At 37.4% G+C, this 18,720-nt stretch overlaps 1 protein-coding gene across 1 annotated transcript in view; it reads left to right on the top strand.

Moving 5' to 3' along the window:
* OXCT1 (3-oxoacid CoA-transferase 1) overlaps positions 1–18,720 on the top strand; it is a 138,926-nt gene that overhangs the window by 50,825 nt on the left and 69,381 nt on the right. The window contains exons 8-9 of the mRNA XM_040496180.1: positions 15,735–15,842; positions 17,112–17,226. Coding sequence (XP_040352114.1) covers positions 15,735–15,842; positions 17,112–17,226 — 223 coding nt within the window. The remainder of the gene's footprint in view (positions 1–15,734; positions 15,843–17,111; positions 17,227–18,720) is intronic.

Below are 18,720 nucleotides of genomic sequence, written 5' to 3'. Positions count from 1 at the left end.
GTAGAACACGAAAAAAGAAAGAACAAGGGCAAGAAATAGAAAATGTAACAACTGTGGTAGATATTAATCCAACTGTATCAATAATCACTTTAAAAGTTAGTGATCTAATGTCTCCAGAGGCAAAGGAAACAAAAGCAAAAATGAACTATTGGGACTTCATTAAAATAAAAAGCTTCTGCACAGTGGAGGAAACAATCAACAAAACTAAAAGACAACCTATGGAATGGGAGGAGGTATTTGCAAATGACATATTTGATATAGGGTTAATATCCAAAATCTTGAAATGACTTACCAAACTCAGCACCCCCAAAATAAATAACCCAGTTAAGAAATGGGCAGAAGATATGAACACTTTTCTACAGAAGAGATACAGGTGGCTAACAGACACATGAAAAGATGCTCCACATCACTGATCGTGAGGGAAATACAAACCCAAACCACGATGAGATCCCACCTCACGTCAGAATGGCTAAAATTAACAATATAGGAAACAACAGATGTTGGCAAAGATGTGGAGAAAGAACCCTCTTACACTATTGGTGGGAATGCAGATTGTTCAGCCACTCTGGAAAACAGTATGGAGGTTCTAAAAATAGACCTGCCCTATGATCCAGTAATTGCACTACTAGGTATTTACCCAAAGGATACAGAAATACTGATTTTGAAAGGATACACGCACTCCAATGTTTATTTTATAGCAGCCTTATCAACAAGAACCAAACTATGAAAAGAGTTCTGTGAAAAGAGCCCAAGTGCCCATCAATTGATGAGTGGATAAAGAGGATGTGGTATGTGTGTGTATGTATGTATGTATGTATGTATGTATGTGTATTTATGTTTTTCACATATATGTGTATTTGTACATATGTATACACACATATACATGCAGTGGAATATTAGCCATGAAAAAGAATGAAATCTGGCCATTTGCTATGACATGGATGGAGCTAGATTATATTAAGCTAAGTGAAATAAGTCCGAGAAAGACAATACTGTATTATTTCATTCATATGGAACTTAAGAAACAAAACAGATGAACATAGGGGGAAGGCAGGGATAAAACAGAGGGAAGCAAACCATAAGAGACTCTTTATATATAGAGAACAGGGTTGATGGAGGGAGGTGGGTGGGGAAGGGCTAAATGGGTGATGGGCACTAATGAAGGCACTTGTGATGAGCACTGGGTGTTATATGTAAGTGACGATTCACTAATCTCTATACATGACACCAATTTTACCATATATGCTAACTAGAATGTAAATTAAAACTTGAGATTAAAAAAAGATTGTTTGCACTGTTAAAACAATAATAAAAGTTAGTGGTCTAAATATGCTAATTAAAAGACAGACTCTCAAGAGTGGATTATACAAGACCCAAATATATGTCATCTATGGGAAACCCACTTTTATTTTTTTCCAGCTTTTTTGAGATATAATTGACATAACATTGCATAAATTTAAGGTATCCAACCTGTTGATTTGATCCACTTATATATTATAAAATGATTGCTGCTGTAGCATTAGCTAATACTGTGATCACCTCATATAATTACATTTCTTTTTTATGATGAGAACATTGAAGATTTACTCTCTTAGCAACTTTTACATATATAATACAATATTGTTTACTATAAATCACCGTGATAAGCATTAAATTTCCAGGACTTGTACAACTTATAACTGGAATTTTGTACACTTTGACTAAAATCTTTCATTTCCCCCATCCAGCATTCTACCTCTGAAAAAAACATTTTTAATATAAGATGCAGAAAGACTAAAAGTAAAAGGGTAGCGAAAGAAAAACTGTGACTATGCCAACACTAATCAACCTAACCCTGGAGTAGCTGTTTAACATCAGTCAAGCAGCTGCTCTCAAAGACAGTTTGTCAGTTTCTAACAAAACTGACCATCCGCTTACAATTGAGCTCTGGATGCTAACCTATTCTACTGGTTGGAACTCTTCCTGAAAGAGTCATAAATTGCCTGTTTCTGTTTGTTTCCTTATAGAATGTATAGTGGGCTTGTTTACGTGGTCAATGTGAGCCATTGTTGAGTTTGATACTTGGTTTCCTGTATGTGTCCCAAATATCCAAGCACTGCTTTTCTGGTCCTGTGTGCAGACTTTCATAAGGAAATACAAGTTTTATTCTTTGAAGAAGTTGCTGCTGGATGTGTGACCATGTAGAGATAAAAACAATGCTTTACTTAAGTGGGGAAGTGGATAGTCAGCTAGAAATCCATTCTAAGTTCATAGTTAAGTTCATAGCTTGCCAAATCAACAAATTGCCACCTTCAGGGCTGTTTGGAAATAGAGCAAAAGATATAAGTTCACATATGATAGGGATCTGCCACATAAGACACAGTGATTATCTTAGACTGTCTCACAATCTAGTTGATGAGATAGGGCTCACCTAGATATTTAGACCAGTGAGTTCTAAATTTAATGATCAAGATAGTAATTGCTGTGGGATCCTGCCTGCTGTTGTGGGCTGTGGGGTTGTGCCTCTGACCCCACAGGACCTCTTTCTGTTTGTTGGACTAGTTTCTGCAGATATTTGTATATGGTGGATTGTCACTCTTGGCTCACAGTCTAAGGTGTGAATGGGCCAAAACTGGATGTGGAGACCCTTCCTGCATGGAACCAAGGGCCTTGAAGGAACGAGGGAATTGGATGTCTCTTGGCTTGATTTCCTTAATTCCTCTTCTTATATATTGTAAGATTATGACCACATTATGTATGTTTTTCATTACACAAAACATTAAGGGTGTTTTTGCAGGTCATTAATATCCCCTCTCCCCAAAAGGCTATTTTCCATAGTTATACTCAAATATGTATTAATAACTCTTTATTGTTGGGTTTTTATGGTGTTTTCCACCTTTCACTATTGTCAATAGTGCTTTAATGAGTATCCTTGTTTTTGTGCATATCTGATTATTTTCTTTGACAAAATTCCTAGAATTATGTATAAATACTGCTAAATTGTTCTCTAGGAAGCTAATTTCAATTATAATCCCATAGTGATATGTAAAAGCATGGCTTTGAACCATTCTCGACAACATGAATATTATACTTAATATTTTTTTGATAATTTGCTAGGTGAAAAATGCTGTCCTGTGGTTTTAATTTGTGTATCTTGGATGACAAGGGAAGTTGAATATTTATTGGCTATTTATATTTCCTTTGTGATTTTATGTGTTGTTGTAGGTAATACTATCGTTATTTTAATGGGAATGTCTCTAGCATTTCATTCCTAGGTGTTCTTGAATCTCCCACTTAGATGAAGAATTATAAAAGAGAGAAGCTGATGTGTACTCTGGAGCTGGGCTCTATGGGTTTGAACCCAGCTTTCTGGGAGGATCTTCCTAGCTGCCCCACCTTGGGGGAAAACTTGATTGGCTCTAGCTAGTAGACCAGAAAAGGAAGAGAATCTTGAACCCATAGCAGTGACTTAATTATGGAAGTAAAGATGGATAAGGTTCTCAGACGTAGCCGTGACTGGCAGCTATACCCACAGAACCCATTCCTAAAATAAGGTGTGAGTCAAGTGCTCTGTTGATTCACTGTTTTGAGACAGCTCTCTAAAACTTATGCCTGTGATTTCCCACAAAAGCGTCTCATTGCAAATGAGGGCATATATTCTGTTGAGAAAGAGAACGTAAGAAAAGGCCAGGGGGGATTTCTAACATCATATGATGATTTGGGAATCTTTACCTATGATATTCTCTCCTGAAGGCTACCGAATAGTAAGCCATGGTGTGACTAACATAAATCAACGGGATACTCTCTTACAAAACTATCTCGTTGCAAAAAAAGGACAAAGATTCCTTTTACTAATTTTACTTTCTCCTTTAGTTTACCTAACATCTTTTGACCTACTTATTGATTTATTCCGTGTTGGTGTTAAGAATTTAGCTTGTGATTTTAAAGTCACTCCTATTAAAATAATAGTGGCTTTCCTCACTCCTTCCAGAGACCTTGTCAAAAAATGTTATTTTTTCCACTTCAAATATAGATCTAGTCTACAAATACTGAAGTGATAATTAGGGCTTATGCAAGATTGTTTCATTTTAAAAATTAGCTGCTTTTTTTTTTTAAAGGAGTTAACTCTCCAAATCTTTCTTGTTCAAGAATATAGCTTTAGAAAGAAGGCATTTTAAAGTCATAACTTACATAAATGATTTAAGTAAGAAATGTGTGAGAGGAAAAGTGATAAACATTACTCATTGACCCCTTTTGTGTTACTGTATATATTTCTTATGAACACATGTCAGCATGTATCATTATTATAGTTTTAGCACATAGCATATGGCACCCTTCTAAAATTAGAATATATTCAAATTTCCCAGTGGCCTTTACTAGGCCCCTAGAAAATCCAGGTGCACAACCAAAAATTAGTAACGGTGAGAGAATGTAATTGCGAAGTTGTTAAAATTTTCTTTTCTAGAGAGAAGCCACAGTAATCAAAAACTGCCCTAGCAGCATTAGTTCAGGTGAACTCTGCTGTGAGTTTTTTGAAATATGAAGGAAATCGCATTTCTATTTGGTTCAGGATAGCTGTTGCCATTTCTGATAGCTTTTCCAAAGTGAGGTTCCTCATTTCATGAAGTAAAATTCTCAGACTTCTTTCCACCGCTCCCATTCCTGCATGCCCTAAATCTCTTCACAAGTACCCTCTTGCCACATCCCCCCAGACCACAATATCTCCTGACTCCAGCACTTTGCCCTTACCATTTCTTCTGCCCGGAATGCCCTCCCCATCCTTTTTTTTTGTTTGTTTCTGCCTTCTGAGGGGAGCTTTTCCTCTGTTACAGCATTTATCACCACGTGGTACTGTGATTAGCTGTTTGCCTATCTCCTCCATTAGATTGGGAGCACTTCGTGGGACCTTGTCCTACTCATCTTTGTATCCCCAGCATCTGGCACAATGCCTGGCACATAATAGATGATCATTAAATGCTCTTTGAGTCACTGAGCCAGCAATTTTAAAATATAAGCATTGCTTTGCAGTTTTAGAAATGTTCTGCCCATTCTACTTGATTGGCGTCATTATCCTGCCATGGTCTAAGGAAGCAAAAATGTCTTATACTCAGTGGTTCTTCCTGACAGCTTTATATTTGAGGCCTTTGTCAGACCCTGAATTGAGAGACTTGATAATCTGCTGCCAGCTGTTCTATAATTCCTTTCCTTATTACTGTGACTAGCTTCCTCTGACTTCCCTGGGATCATTTTATCTCAAGGTGTGCCTTTTAATGCTGGCTGGAATAGATAGTGTGTTTCATTCAATAGGCTTTTATTACGCAGTTAAAGCAGAAGAAGCCATATGGTAGTTAACTAGATATGCAGAGGGTTATCAAATGGTGGCAAATAAACTGGCCTTGTAAAAGCAATGGCCTGTTGACTCAGGCAAGAACTGGCATAGCAGATATGCAAGTACAGAAGAGTATTGAAGGTCTGGAATTAAAATCATGTGTTGCATAAGAGGGGAATGATGTAGTGTTCGACAACCTAGAGTAATTAAAAAGATACATTAATTTGCATACTTTAAGGTCTTTTTATAGCACATTGAGGAACAAATGTAGACTTACAACATGTAAGGGCTGGAAGGAATACTAGGCATTATTTAAAACTCAACTTTCCCATTTTAGAGATGAAATGAGCTTAAATGGTACACATAAGAACACAGTGTTAGATGACATTAGGGTTAAAACCAGAATCCGCATCTTCTGACCCCAAATCCAGTGCTCTGTATTATACTCTGTTGTCTCAGTTTTTTTTTTTTTTTCAACGTTTATTTATTTTTGGGACAGAGAGAGACAGAGCATGAACGGGGGAGGGGCAGAGAGAGAGGGAGACACAGAATCGGAAACAGGCTCCAGGCTCTGAGCCATCAGCCCAGAGCCTGACGCGGGGCTCGAACCCACGGACCACGAGATCGTGACCTGGCTGAAGTCGGACGCTTAACCGACTGCGCCACCCAGGCGCCCCTCAGTTTTTTAAGTGTAGGTGAAATACATGGCATTGGAGTCAAATGGCAAAGTTGCTCCCTTACAAAGTACTGGCATCAACAAATTACTGTTTTCCATCGCCCATAGCCACTTGTCTTTAATGGCGGAAATTCTGAAAGACCAGGGTGCGTCTTTTAATTGTCATTCTTCATTTTTCAAATATGGCATTAAGTTTTAGGGATGAGCTGTATATGCCATAAAAGACATTTTAGATGTGAGACTTCAGCTTCATTCACCGTAGGTCTTTCGGTCATTGCTGTGAATGATGACCTCAGAGTCTGGACCGACCTGCTTTCCTAGTGATGACCAGAGACTGAAATTCAGTTTGTGGGGAAAAACTGGAGCCAAGCGATGCCAGCCACAAAACCGTTCGTGTGTACCTGCTATTTGTATGAAGGGAACAGCCATTTGCTCTTACTGTTAACATCACAGCTGAGAATGTTTGAGTATGTTTGAATTTCTTTAGGACGTAAAGATCTAGTTTCGGAAATTGTACTGTGAGCGGTGGGAAGGGCATCTTGTTTTGAAGTTTATTTTTGCATTGTATACTTGTATACATTATATACAAGTATACAAGTATATTATTATACTTGTATACTTGTATACATTGTATACCTTATACTAAATCAGGAAAAAGAAACATGGCATTTTAATGTTCTTAATGAAATTAAGAAGATTCCACATCGGTTACTGCTTTATAGAAATGAAATAAATGTACAGAGAACATTTAAAAGGTAAAATGAAGAAAGAAAGCTCTTGTTCTATCCCACATGGTGAAGGGTTTTAAATTTAGGAATTATTGAGTCATCCACAAGGTGAATCCTAGTTGCAATTTCTGTTAGATTAAGCAGCCATTAGCTGTGTTCTGGAAATGCTACAGATTAACCCAATTCTAGTTAGCAGTTTATGTGTTAAATACTGGATTCTTACATTATGAAAAGCTCCAAGGACGATTAACAGCTCGAAATTAAAGGAAACAGTCTTAAAAGAGTAACCTTTCAAAGTTCTAGTTGGTGTCACTAATAGGCAGTTTTTTGGTGGCTGTAAAAACCCAACAGACTTTCTTTCTCTTCCTGTTTCTCCATAACTCTCTTCATTGAAAAATGTTCCTAGTTTAATTCTTTTAATTATATCATGTCTCCCTGTTTTCCTTGGGGTATGTGATAATGGTGTAATTTTTTTTCCTTAGTGTTGTAGATAAGACTGGTGCTTTGAATGAACATGTTAGAAGTGTTTTAATTCCTTTGGGTAGATGTACTCCTTTTAATTACTTCTCAGGATTTGCTACAGCCCTAATAAAATTTCCTTTCAGAAGAAGACATGACAAATAAAATTTGGATATTTGTAATACTGCCTGAATGTTATTAAATCACATACTTAGTGAAGATTGACATTTTTGGTCAATTAAAAAAAAATGCTAGCAAAATACCAGCACGGACTAGACTGTTTGGATATAGTATTAGAGTCAGTAGAAATGAAAATAATACTTACCATAAACTGCTTTTAAATTTGTCTTTTGAGGGGCGTCTGGGTGGCTCAGTTGGTGAAGCGTCCAACTTCCGCTCAGATTGTGATCTTGCGGCTTGTGGGTTTCGAGCCCCACATTGGGCTCTCTGCTGTCAGCGCAGAGTGCGCTTCAGATCCTCTGTCTCCATCTCTCTCTGCCCCTTCCCCATTCCCATTCTGTGTCTCTCAAAAATAAATAAACCTTTAAAAAAATAATAAATTTTTAAAAAAATAGTCTTCTCCATTTCAAAAACTATTGGGATAGTTCATGAAGAAAGTAATATTCCTACTTTTTTTGGATCAATATGGCATATTTTGCTGCTGATCATAGTTTTAGTAAATTAATCTTCTTCTAAAAAGTTCTTCTTCTTCTAAAAAGTTCAAGCTGCTACACCTGTTTTCCTTCTCATCCCATGTTTCAAATGAGACATCATAGAGAGGAAGGATTGTTTTTGTTTTGCAATGAGGGACATCAGGTTGAAGGTGGTTATGAGCTCTGAGGTTGGACAGCAAGGGGAGAAAGGAAGATTCTTCTGGGTTTTTTGGGTATAGTCTTTGTGCCTGTGCTTAGGTAAGCCCTTTTATATTTCCTCTTCAAACAATTATTAGACCAGGTATTCTTTTGCAACATTTGTACCCTGCTGAATATCATTTTTTATTTTCCTAACCAGTACAGACCATTTTCTATCTTAATAGTATCAGCTCTTTTTTCTGGCCTTGTATCATTCCCCAATTTGATCAATGCACTGTTTAATTTTTACCCATTGTGTTCTAGAAATGATAATAAAGTAGCTTAGAAGACACAGAATATATACAAACATAACATCAATTAAAAAGGTGCTAGGGGCACCTGGGTGGCTCAGTCAACTAAGCATGTGACTTTTGATCTCAGGGTTGTGAGTTCAAGCCCCGGGTTGGGCTCCAACTGGATGTGGAGCCTACGTTAAAAAAAAAAAAAAAAAACAAACAAACAAAAAAAAAGCACAGCTATAAGAAGAAAGAAAAGCAATGGTAGGGCTTTAAAATGGAGGTGAGGGGCGCCTGGGTGGCGCAGTCGGTTAAGCGTCCGACTTCAGCCAGGTCACGATCTCGCGGTCCGTGAGTTCGAGCCCCGCGTCAGGCTCTGGGCTGATGGCTCAGAGCCTGGAGCCTGTTTCCGATTCTGTGTCTCCCTCTCTCTCTGCCCCTCCCCCGTTCATGCTCTGTCTCTCTCTGTCCCAAAAATAAATAAACGTTAAAATGGAGGTGGAATTGGACTGAAAAATCATACTGTCATGGCAAACATGAATGAGTACAAGATGTCAAGTAAAAATATAGTACATACCATATAAAAGAAACTAATCAGATCAGGCGGACTACAACTATTCTTACTATGAAAACTAGACAGAATTTTATCTTAGGCATTGTGTTTTAATTGCAAGAAAGAACTCATTTGATTATAAGAGGGAGAAACTGACTCTTTGTAACTATGGTGTAAAGCTATTGGTTTGCCCCAGGGGAGACTCTTCTTGGAGCATTAAGAATGTTTGGACCCCCTTGAACATTAAAAAAAAACAAAAAACAAAAAAACCCACAAAAAACGGGGTGCCTGGGTGGCTCAGTCGGTTAAGCGTCTGACTTCAGCTCAGGCCATGATCTCCTCGTTTGTGAGTTTGAGCCCCGCATCGGGCTCTGTACTGACATCTCAGAACCTGGAGCCTGCTTCAGATTCTGTGTCTGAAATCTTTCTCTGCCCCTCCCCTGCTCATGATCTGTCTCTCAAAAGTAAATAAACATTAAATAAATTTTTAAAAAAGAATGTTTGGACCCCTTGAATATTGTTTTTCTCACCCAGACTTTTGCAACATACTTGGAAGTCCTAAGCCTGAGATTGTCTTCTCTTACAGAGATGGAATTGTATCTGTTCAGAATTGCCTGTTGGCACCCAGACCCTTTCCTCTTACCACAGTGGACTCAGAATGTGCTCCGTGTCTTCATTGAAGGCCTTGATAAAGATGTTGAACAGGATAGGACCAAAGACCTCAGCCCATTAGATTAGGGCTTCTCTTCTGATCTGGGGTCTAGCTGACACTGAAGAGTAGGAGCAGGGGCCGGGAGGGTGGTGTTTATGGACCAAACACCTGAAATCTCATGAAGGATTTTGTAGTTTGTGTGGCTTTCATTGGATTCATAAAGAACTACACATTTCCCCCAGAGTTAAAACTACAGCATTAGAGATGTCTAAGGATTTCTCAGGCCGGCAAATACTTCTGTGACTCTTCAAGTACTTCTCTACTATTTGCACATCAAAGCAGGCTTCCTATCTGTTTTCTTCATTGCTGTATCTAGTATGTGCTTAATTCGTATTTGTTGATTTTAAGTGAATGTATCCAAGTCCTATTTCCCTGCTGAGTCTATAAAACTTTTGTGACGAACTTGGTTAGGTTCTTTGTGAAATCACACTCTGCTTTTCTCCTCTCCAGTGTGCTAGCCTGATCTGCAAGTTAATGAAGTTCATTCTGCATGGTGTGGTCTGGGGGGAGCTTGTACTGCTGTCTCACAATAGTCTTTTCTCTGTTTAACGACCTTACAGACTATCTGTGCAATAATCCATTTTGGAATACTGTTGTGAATTGAGCCCCTCTTTCGGAAAGAAGTCTATATGCTTCTCTCCACCTGCTGATACTGCTACCATTTTTCACTTGGCTGTAATTCTCTGACCATATTTTCAGGCCCTTTAAGAATCCTGGGTTATAATTTTTGTGGGTCTGCAGCCTAGTATTAGTTCAGAGAATCTATCTATCTATCTCTTCTTGGAATTCAATTCCTCCTTAGCCCTGTTAGTACTGCCCTTTCCTTCTCCTTACTGGGGAAGTCAGGAGCAAAATGGAATTGAACTACGGCACTTTTTTTCTGTTGTCTCTCAAGCAGTGGTGATTATCATTTCTGAATTCTCCATCAGCAACAGCAAAATCATCCCAGAAACCACTTTCATCATCTGTAACATTTTGGACATGACTCGTTTCATTCCGATTTGTACCTTTTGACACACCTCTCAAAGTTTCATGTGACTCCCATTGCTCTAGACCACGCTGGTCTCTCTTTTGTATGAGCCCTTGTAAGATATGAGGAAACACATATCTAGCCATGTTATACCTCTTACACTCTTCTTTATATGCTATTCTCTTCATTATCAAGGCGATCCGTTTTTGTATTATCAGAATGGGGGTTTCAAAAGCCTCATAAGTCTCTTTGTCTTCTAGAGTTTCTGACCACTTGATTCTGCTTTTTTTTTTCCTCTCAACTTTTTCCAGTCTGCTTTTCTTCAAAGACCAGGACACATTTTTGCTTATGTCCAGGATTCACTTCCCAGGCCACCGCAAATTCCAATTTTACATTGTCACTTTCTCTCAGGGATTCCATCATTTCTACTTTACCAAGCTTATCCTTATTCATTACCCTTATCTGGTAGAGGTCCAGAATCATGATTTCTCTCACTTGTTCATTCTAAAATACAGAACTTGTCAGAAGGCATTATAGAAATTTTCAGAGGAATGTGATGATCAGAGATATTCAAATAATTAGTGTCTCTCATGATATGACTGTCTTATTTCTGAGCCAGTTTTGACATTCCTACTAAAAATACATCCTCTACATCTTTAGTTTGGAGAACACTGTGATTATATGGCCATTAGTGCGATATTCTATATCTTTTTAAACTCACAGTAAATATACCACATTTCATCACTAGGTCTGTGGCTTCCCAGGCATGTGCATATTTTTCTTGACATAACATGTTCTGTGAGCTTATTTTCACTGGGCATTGTAGAGTATCTATTGGTATGAGATCCAGTCAATAAGATTTCAGTCATGGCTGCACAATCATATTTACCACTGTCATTAAGGTTGAAAATTCATTAATAGCCTAGCTACTCATCTTTTCAGTCTGTGCATTTATATATAGATATCTAAGACCATTTGTAATTTGTTCCAGGTCCTTTTAGCTTCCATGCCATTTTATCTTATATTTTTTGTACTAATCTTATCATCTCTTAGCATGAAGCTTAATACAATATGCACCTTCTTGCTCCTTTGGATTTTTTAATTGTTTTTTTTTTTAATTGTTTTTGTTTGTTTGTTTGATTTGCTCCTTTGGATTCTTGGGAAGTATGCCCTGCATGCTGACCTCCCTTTTTCTCCACATTTTCTCTTCATCTGACCCAGAGACATCCAGAGCACCTCTGCATCTAACTTGTAATGTTTTCTCTTATGGCTCATTGCCTCCCTCTTCCATTTTTCTAGTCTTCCACAGGTTTTCCTAATTTGGGATCACTTCGTGTTTTTCATGATTCTAGACATTAATGCTTGTTGTTGTTGGCTTTTTTTCTTTCTTGCCAGAAGAAATTCATCCTAACCTGTTTTGAAAGTTAAAATGACTCCAGAAAAACACCTTCAGTGTGATCCCTCCCCTTCAGCCCTCACCTAGTATCAAACAGCCCTCACCTAGTATCACTGTGAGGTTTGCAGCGTAGGGCCCAATTTTTTTGTGGCTATCACAGATTCAGGTTGCCACTAAAATAAAATAAATACAAGAGAAAGTTATTGCCTTGTAGCTCCTCTGTTCCCTTACCTGAGATATAAGTAATATTTGCCAAGTGAAAAAAAAGACATTGTCACCCAAGGATGAGTTCTTATCCTTGTCTGAGCTTTAAAATAAAAGTTTTCAGAATTATAAAGTAGAAAGGGTATAGGGTAGAGAAAGCAACCTTTTAAAACAAAGTTCAAATCAATAATAATTAACATTTCCTAGCCTCCATTTTCCTGCTAATGACTGAAGACATGTACTAATTAGAGAAGCCTCAAGTGTCTGGGTTTCTAGATGAACCAGATGGTGCTGCCTAAGAACTATGCTTAGCGCCAGCCAGAGGTCTGGGTTGTTCTTAACTACCTTTCCTCCATCTTGAGCATATTTAAACTTAAATATGCTCACTGCTTTGCACTGAGACTTTTTCTTTGTTCTTTATTTTCTGTCTTCCCCACTTCTGATTTCAGGAGGAACATTTCTGCCATTGTTAGTGAGTGTTCTTGTGAGCTTTTTACTTTTTTTCTTTACAGCCTCATTTTATTCATCTCTTTCTTTTCAGATTTCTTTTAGCTCTTATGTTATCACCTGATCTCACTGGACTTGTTTCCCCCACTTTGGTTCTTCCTTACTGTTCTTTCTCAGAATCACACAAAGCCTGCACAGAAGGCTTCAGTCCCTTCGATAGCTAGCATTAAGATAGTTCTGCCTCTTCAGTTTTTTAAAAGTCTTTTCACAGATTGTCTGAAAACATATGTTTTCTTCTTTTGGTTTGTACTTCAAATATTTTCTTCCTTTGCTATTAACTCTGCTAACCAACTCTAAGAAAGCTTTGAGTTTTGTATAGAAATTTTCAGTACTGTGCAGTGTTGATATTGTTTTGACAAATGCTGTACTTGCATTTTCTCCAATATGAAAATCACTTCTATTAGGATGACAAAGCATAGAACTGATGACACTCAACCAGATTCCTGCTTTTCGTCAGTTGTTTTACCAGAACACGTTCTTTCATCCTATTTGTTGTGAAAGTCATGATGTCGTTACCCTTGGTAAAGAAACTTTGTCTTACCTTGATGTTTTTTGTCAAAACTTTCTTTATTGGAATCAGAAGAAAAGTGACTGGTTCGCATCAGCATTTCTAGCTTAAGTGATAAGTGTTATTATTTTCCTTTACGTTTCTTGTTCCTGCTGAAGGATAAAGGCTGGGAGACCAATTAGGAAGCTGCTACAATAATTCAAGCACAAGATATGAGGGTCTGGACTTTTGGAACAGCATTGGCTGTGGAGAATAATTGGCATTATCTTTAAAAAAGTAGACAAAAGAGTTTCCTTAATTCATTTCATAAAGTTGTAAGTGCTTTTAGAGTTTAGAAATCACAGTTTTGTTTTGTTTTTGTTTTTTGAGTCTCCCTGTTTTTTTTTTTTTTTTTTAATGTGTCCTTTTGGTACATGTCTAACTAATTAAGGAATTTATGACATCCTCCATTTATGTATTCTCTGGTTTGGGAAACTAATTACTTAGTGTCCATTGTATCTTTAAAAAACTAAGTTTTTCACCCCTTGATTATCAAAATAAAATGAAAAGAAATAACTTGTACTGTTACTCAGATAATAATTATTAACATTTCTGTGTATTTCCTTTCTGTTTTTTGTGGGTAGAGAGACAATTATGCCAAAGAGCATATCTTTAAATAGTTATTTATACAAAATCTTACTTTTTATGAAACATTAACTTATGACATGTCATTAAGTATTATGAAAGCATAATATTGATATATCACATGGATGTACCCTATATATTTTACCGTTATCCTGTTGTTGACGATTTAGGTTGTTTCCAGCTCATTCTTATTGTAACAAGTGGTATGGCCAATATTTTATTGAATACTAAGTCTTCATATATATCCTCAGGGTTAATGGGTTAATGTGTAAAAAAAATTGTTTAAGTCCCGAAACTCTTTGAAGGCTTGAATTGAATAAGTATAAAGATGTGAATTAGCCCTAACGGCTAAAAGTTCCAAGTACTTGAAGAAGTTGCATAATGCTTAGCTGCTCTGCATTTCCGGTATCTACTCCTCTTTACCTGGTCACCACCCTGAGTGGGAACTACTGGAGCATAGAGAAGTTTTTGAGGGAGGGTACAGATAACAGTGATGGGGAGTCCCCTAGCCTCCCTCTAACTCATTTTCAGATGAATGCAGTTGTGCATCTCTACCCATTATTTCAGCTTGGATGCCCATATGTATACTGACTCCTCCTTGGAGTTTTTGTTTGATTTTCATTAAGATCCTTCTAATTATCATTAAAGATAGCTTTTATCTACCACGTTCTGTTTTTCTCAGCTATTTGGGAGCAGTGCATAATAACCAAAATGATTCTTGTGATTCCTGGTATGCTTTCATTGGAGGAGGAGTGTGGCGTGGGCATACAGGGTAGAATAGCATAAAGAGTGCTACTTGACCTCAAAGACCTCTGGAGAGTTCAGTTCTTAGTTCAGGAGGCACGTTTCATACAGGTCACTTTGTGCAAGTTAGTTCATTTAAGGAAATCGTTCTTTGCTTTGGATATGACATCTACTAACTGAGCACCCAACAGTCTTCAAGGTAATATTTTTTCTTGGCACCAGAAAGATAGTTCTTTGACCCCAACAACATTGACCTTAGTTTGACCTTAGTTTTTCTTGATCGTGGTTATTCTGAGGTTCTTTTTATGTTGACGTAAAGATACTGTTTCATTTGTCCTTTTTTTCCCCCAGCTGACATCTGTTTTTTTAATGTTTATTTATTTTTATTTTTCTAAATACAATTTATTGTCAAATTAGTTAATATACAGTGTATACAATTTGCCCTTCATTTGTCCTTTTTAAAATGAATTATAAAGTAGCAGACTAACTAGGAGCATTCCATGCTGCTATATAATGCCCTTTTGCTCTGTAAATGACTTTAATTCTAATCACATTGAGCATTTCTAGTCATTAGTTAATATTTTCCTTTTTGAATTTCCATATTGAAATTAATGATCTGTCTTTAAGTAAAATTATTTCAGCAATTGCAGTTCTATCACGATCCTAGGATGCTAATAACAAATAATTAAAAACTGTTACAGATAGCATTTGTACGTATATTTAAAAAGCTTTTCAATTGACCAAGCAGATGTTGTTACAGATTTTTGTCTTTGATATGATAAATCTTCCATTAATTTTGAAAATCAGGGTTTAAGGGATGTGCTTTCAAGTTTTCCATAGTTGAGCTGCAATTTGTGAAAGTTCAAGCAGCTGTACTGGGAAACCATTTGACAACTTTGTAACTGAGGCTCTTTTAGGCAGAGACTAAGTTCTGGAGCTTTACGTTCTGTATTTTATGTTCAGACACATGTATTTGAATTTCTTCTTTTTTGTGGGTCCAGAAGTGTCTGTGTGTAGTGTATTCTCTCTCTTTTGTATACATGCATATATATGTATGTTTATACATATATGTTCTCTTTTACATACATACACACATATATATGCACGCACACCTACATACATACACATGTGTGTGTATGTGTGTATTTTACATTGTATAACCAACCTAAGTTGAAGATACAGATGCATGGACTTTTTTCAAAATGAAAAATTTTTCAGTTTAAGCTCTCACTAATTAATTTATTTTCTCTTGGCCTAGGTTGAAGAAATTGTGGATATTGGATCATTTGCCCCAGAAGACATCCATATTCCTAAGATTTATGTACATCGCCTTATAAAGGGAGAAAAATATGAGAAAAGGATTGAGGTAATTGCATTAGTTTCTTTGTTAGAATTTATGAATCTGATTATCAGAGATTATGTGCCCCTGGGGCCATTCCAGATGATAGGAAATTAAAGCTGAATGGAAAGTCCTGCTTTGGATCTTAGTAGGAGCTTCTCATGTGTCCATCCTAAGGGGACATGATCATCTATGTTATTGTCCAGCCCATTAGTGCCTTGTGTTTACGAAAGTGTGTATCACCAAGTTACGTGATTCTCTAGGCTGTGTCTTCCAGGCTTCTGTAACTGTCCTAATTTATTACACTGCATAGTTTTGGCTGGCTGTTCTACAGGGTAGGGAAGGCTTTAGCCCTGCTGGACTCTTAGTGTTTGATTATTCAGAAATGTCTATCAATCTTAAAGTTGCTTTGCAGTGTATAAAGTCCAGAAAGTCATTCCCCTCAGTGTTGGGCTCTGGGCAGCTGGTGGATATGAGATCATGGCAAGGGGTAGGCATCAGGGGCATTGGAGATGTTCTAAGGCTACTGAGAGCATGAAGAATGCTCAGCTGGACCAAAATTGGTATCAAAATTCATAATTATCTAGGGGTCAGCAACAGAATAGGCATGCAGTGGGAGATACTGGGGAATCAGAGATACCCTCTACCTTGCATCAAACAGAAAGACATTTTGCAATCCAAAACTAAGTTCAAGGGACTAAGAAGAGAGGATGTGGGACATTTGCAAATAGCAACCAGAGTCTATGTCAAGAAGATTTAGTAATGGAAATAGTTTCCTGGCTGGTTTTTGGATATTTTTATGATTTCTGTGATGCGCTTGTAGCAAAACCAGTCCAGACTCTTCAGGTGGAAATACGCAATTGGCAATAGCGACACCTGGAAAACACATTCTGACAGCCCGGCAAAAACAGAGTCCCAAGGTCTGTTCCTTGTTCTTTGCTCTGGCTCAATCCTTCAGCACCTGAGAAGAATTCAGTTGTAGAAGTCTTAAGACTAATAATAGTAGCGGTCAGTGTGATGGCAACAGAGGGATTACTTGCTTCAAAAAGACAGAACAGCTACATCTTTCTCTTCAAACAGATCTGGCCTCTTTCACTTTCTAAAAAATTATTTCTGTCATCAAATACCACCCATGTTATTCTTTAAAAAAAAAAAAAAAACTCTCTGTTGTAGATTTGCCTCATAGTTTTAGTAAAGGGAAGAGACCTACGTTTTTTTCCAATAAAATTTTAGATTTCGGCAGTGATAAAATACAGGGTATACCTCAATCATGAATAATTTCTGTTTATTTTAAAGCGTTTATCAGTCCGGAAAGAGGAAGATGTAAAAGCCAAATCCGGTAAACCTGGAGATAATGTAAGGGAACGTATCATCAAGCGGGCAGCTCTTGAATTTGAAGATGGCATGTATGGTATCCTTTATCTTTCTGGGACTGGGCAGAGACCTAGCCTTCACTTTTTCTTGTCTTTTTTTAAAATTGCTTTTAATGTTTATTTTTTTATTTTGAAATAAAGGGAGAGAGAGAGAGTGCACGTGTGCAGGGGAGGGATGGAGAGAGGGAGAGAGAAAATCCCAAGTAGGCTCAGTGCTGTTAGCACAGAGCCCAAGGTGGGGCTGGAACCCACGAACCATGAGATCATGACCTGAGCTGAAACCAAGAGTCAGACCTTTAACCAACTGATCCACTCAGGAGCACCTCCCTCACTTTTTCTATATTCATCAGGTGCCTAGGCCTCCTGCATAGTGATTGTTTTCTAGTCCATTGTAATTTTTAAAAACAATGGATAAGTTTTTACAAAATGTGGCATATAACCTAAAGATATCAAGGTATATGAAATTAGAATTATGATCTGTTTGCCTTCTTAAAGCAAAATGGCAACTAAAATTTGCTTAGCTTTTTTCTAATATACAATGGATTTCAGTACAATTTGGCATTTGGCTAAAGGTTATTGGGAAAAGAGATTACCCAAGATGAAGGTTTCAAATCTCTGAAGTACTAGTTATAACAGTGCTATTTACTTTTTCTGTGTTCTGACATTTGCATACTCATTGAAACATAAGATTCAACTTCTTAACAACCGCTTGTTTCCTTTGCAAAGATCCCATGAGCGTACCCTTTTATGTCTAATGCTTTGTAAGGGTATTCAATGGACAGTACAAATTCTGCTTTAGATACTTTGTCAAAAAAAGAGATAGGTTGAGATAATGTAGTACAATTATTATTCAGATTAAAAAATTTTTCTTGATGTTTATTTTTGAGAGAGAGAGAGAGCGAGCGAGAGTGCAAGCAGGGGAGGGGCAGAGAGAGAGGGAGACACAGAATCCAAAGCAGATTTCAGGCTTTGAGCTGTCAGCACAGAGCCCTACATGGGGCTTGAACCCACAAACCACAAGATCATGACCTGAGCTGAAGTTGGATACTCAACTGATTGAGCCACCCAGGTGTCCCTTATTATTCATATTTTGGATGTGAGAGCCTCTTCACCATTTTGCTAGTTTTCAGTACATCAAACATTGAACTATATAATTCATATAACAAGTAATGCATATAAATACAAACAGTGTTTGATAAAATTAGTATTTGTTGAATGGCCTTATTTAAAGGCCTAGGACAGGAGGAACTAGAAACATGACAAGAGTCTACATTCTGCGAGCTTCCCTGTCCATGAATATCATCTTTCAGACTGATACTGACTGGGAAAACTTTCTTTTTACCCCCACCACCTCGTTTTTCTCTGTTTTCCAGTTTATGCCCTGTGTTATGGTGAGAGTTCACATAGGAGAGTGGAATATAATAGTGCCTCCTTTTCAGCTCCTCTATCAGCAGGATATAGAGCCAACCAAGTTAACTTAGCAGGTAAAAGCTAGGCCCTGGGATTTCTTTCTTTCTTTTTTTTTTTTTTTA

Source organism: Herpailurus yagouaroundi, unplaced genomic scaffold (assembly GCF_014898765.1).
Source record: "Herpailurus yagouaroundi ecotype Mexico unplaced genomic scaffold, PumYag 29, whole genome shotgun sequence".
Taxonomy (NCBI): Eukaryota; Metazoa; Chordata; class Mammalia; order Carnivora; family Felidae; genus Herpailurus; species Herpailurus yagouaroundi.
This window is presented reverse-complemented; position numbering and strand designations above follow the sequence as displayed.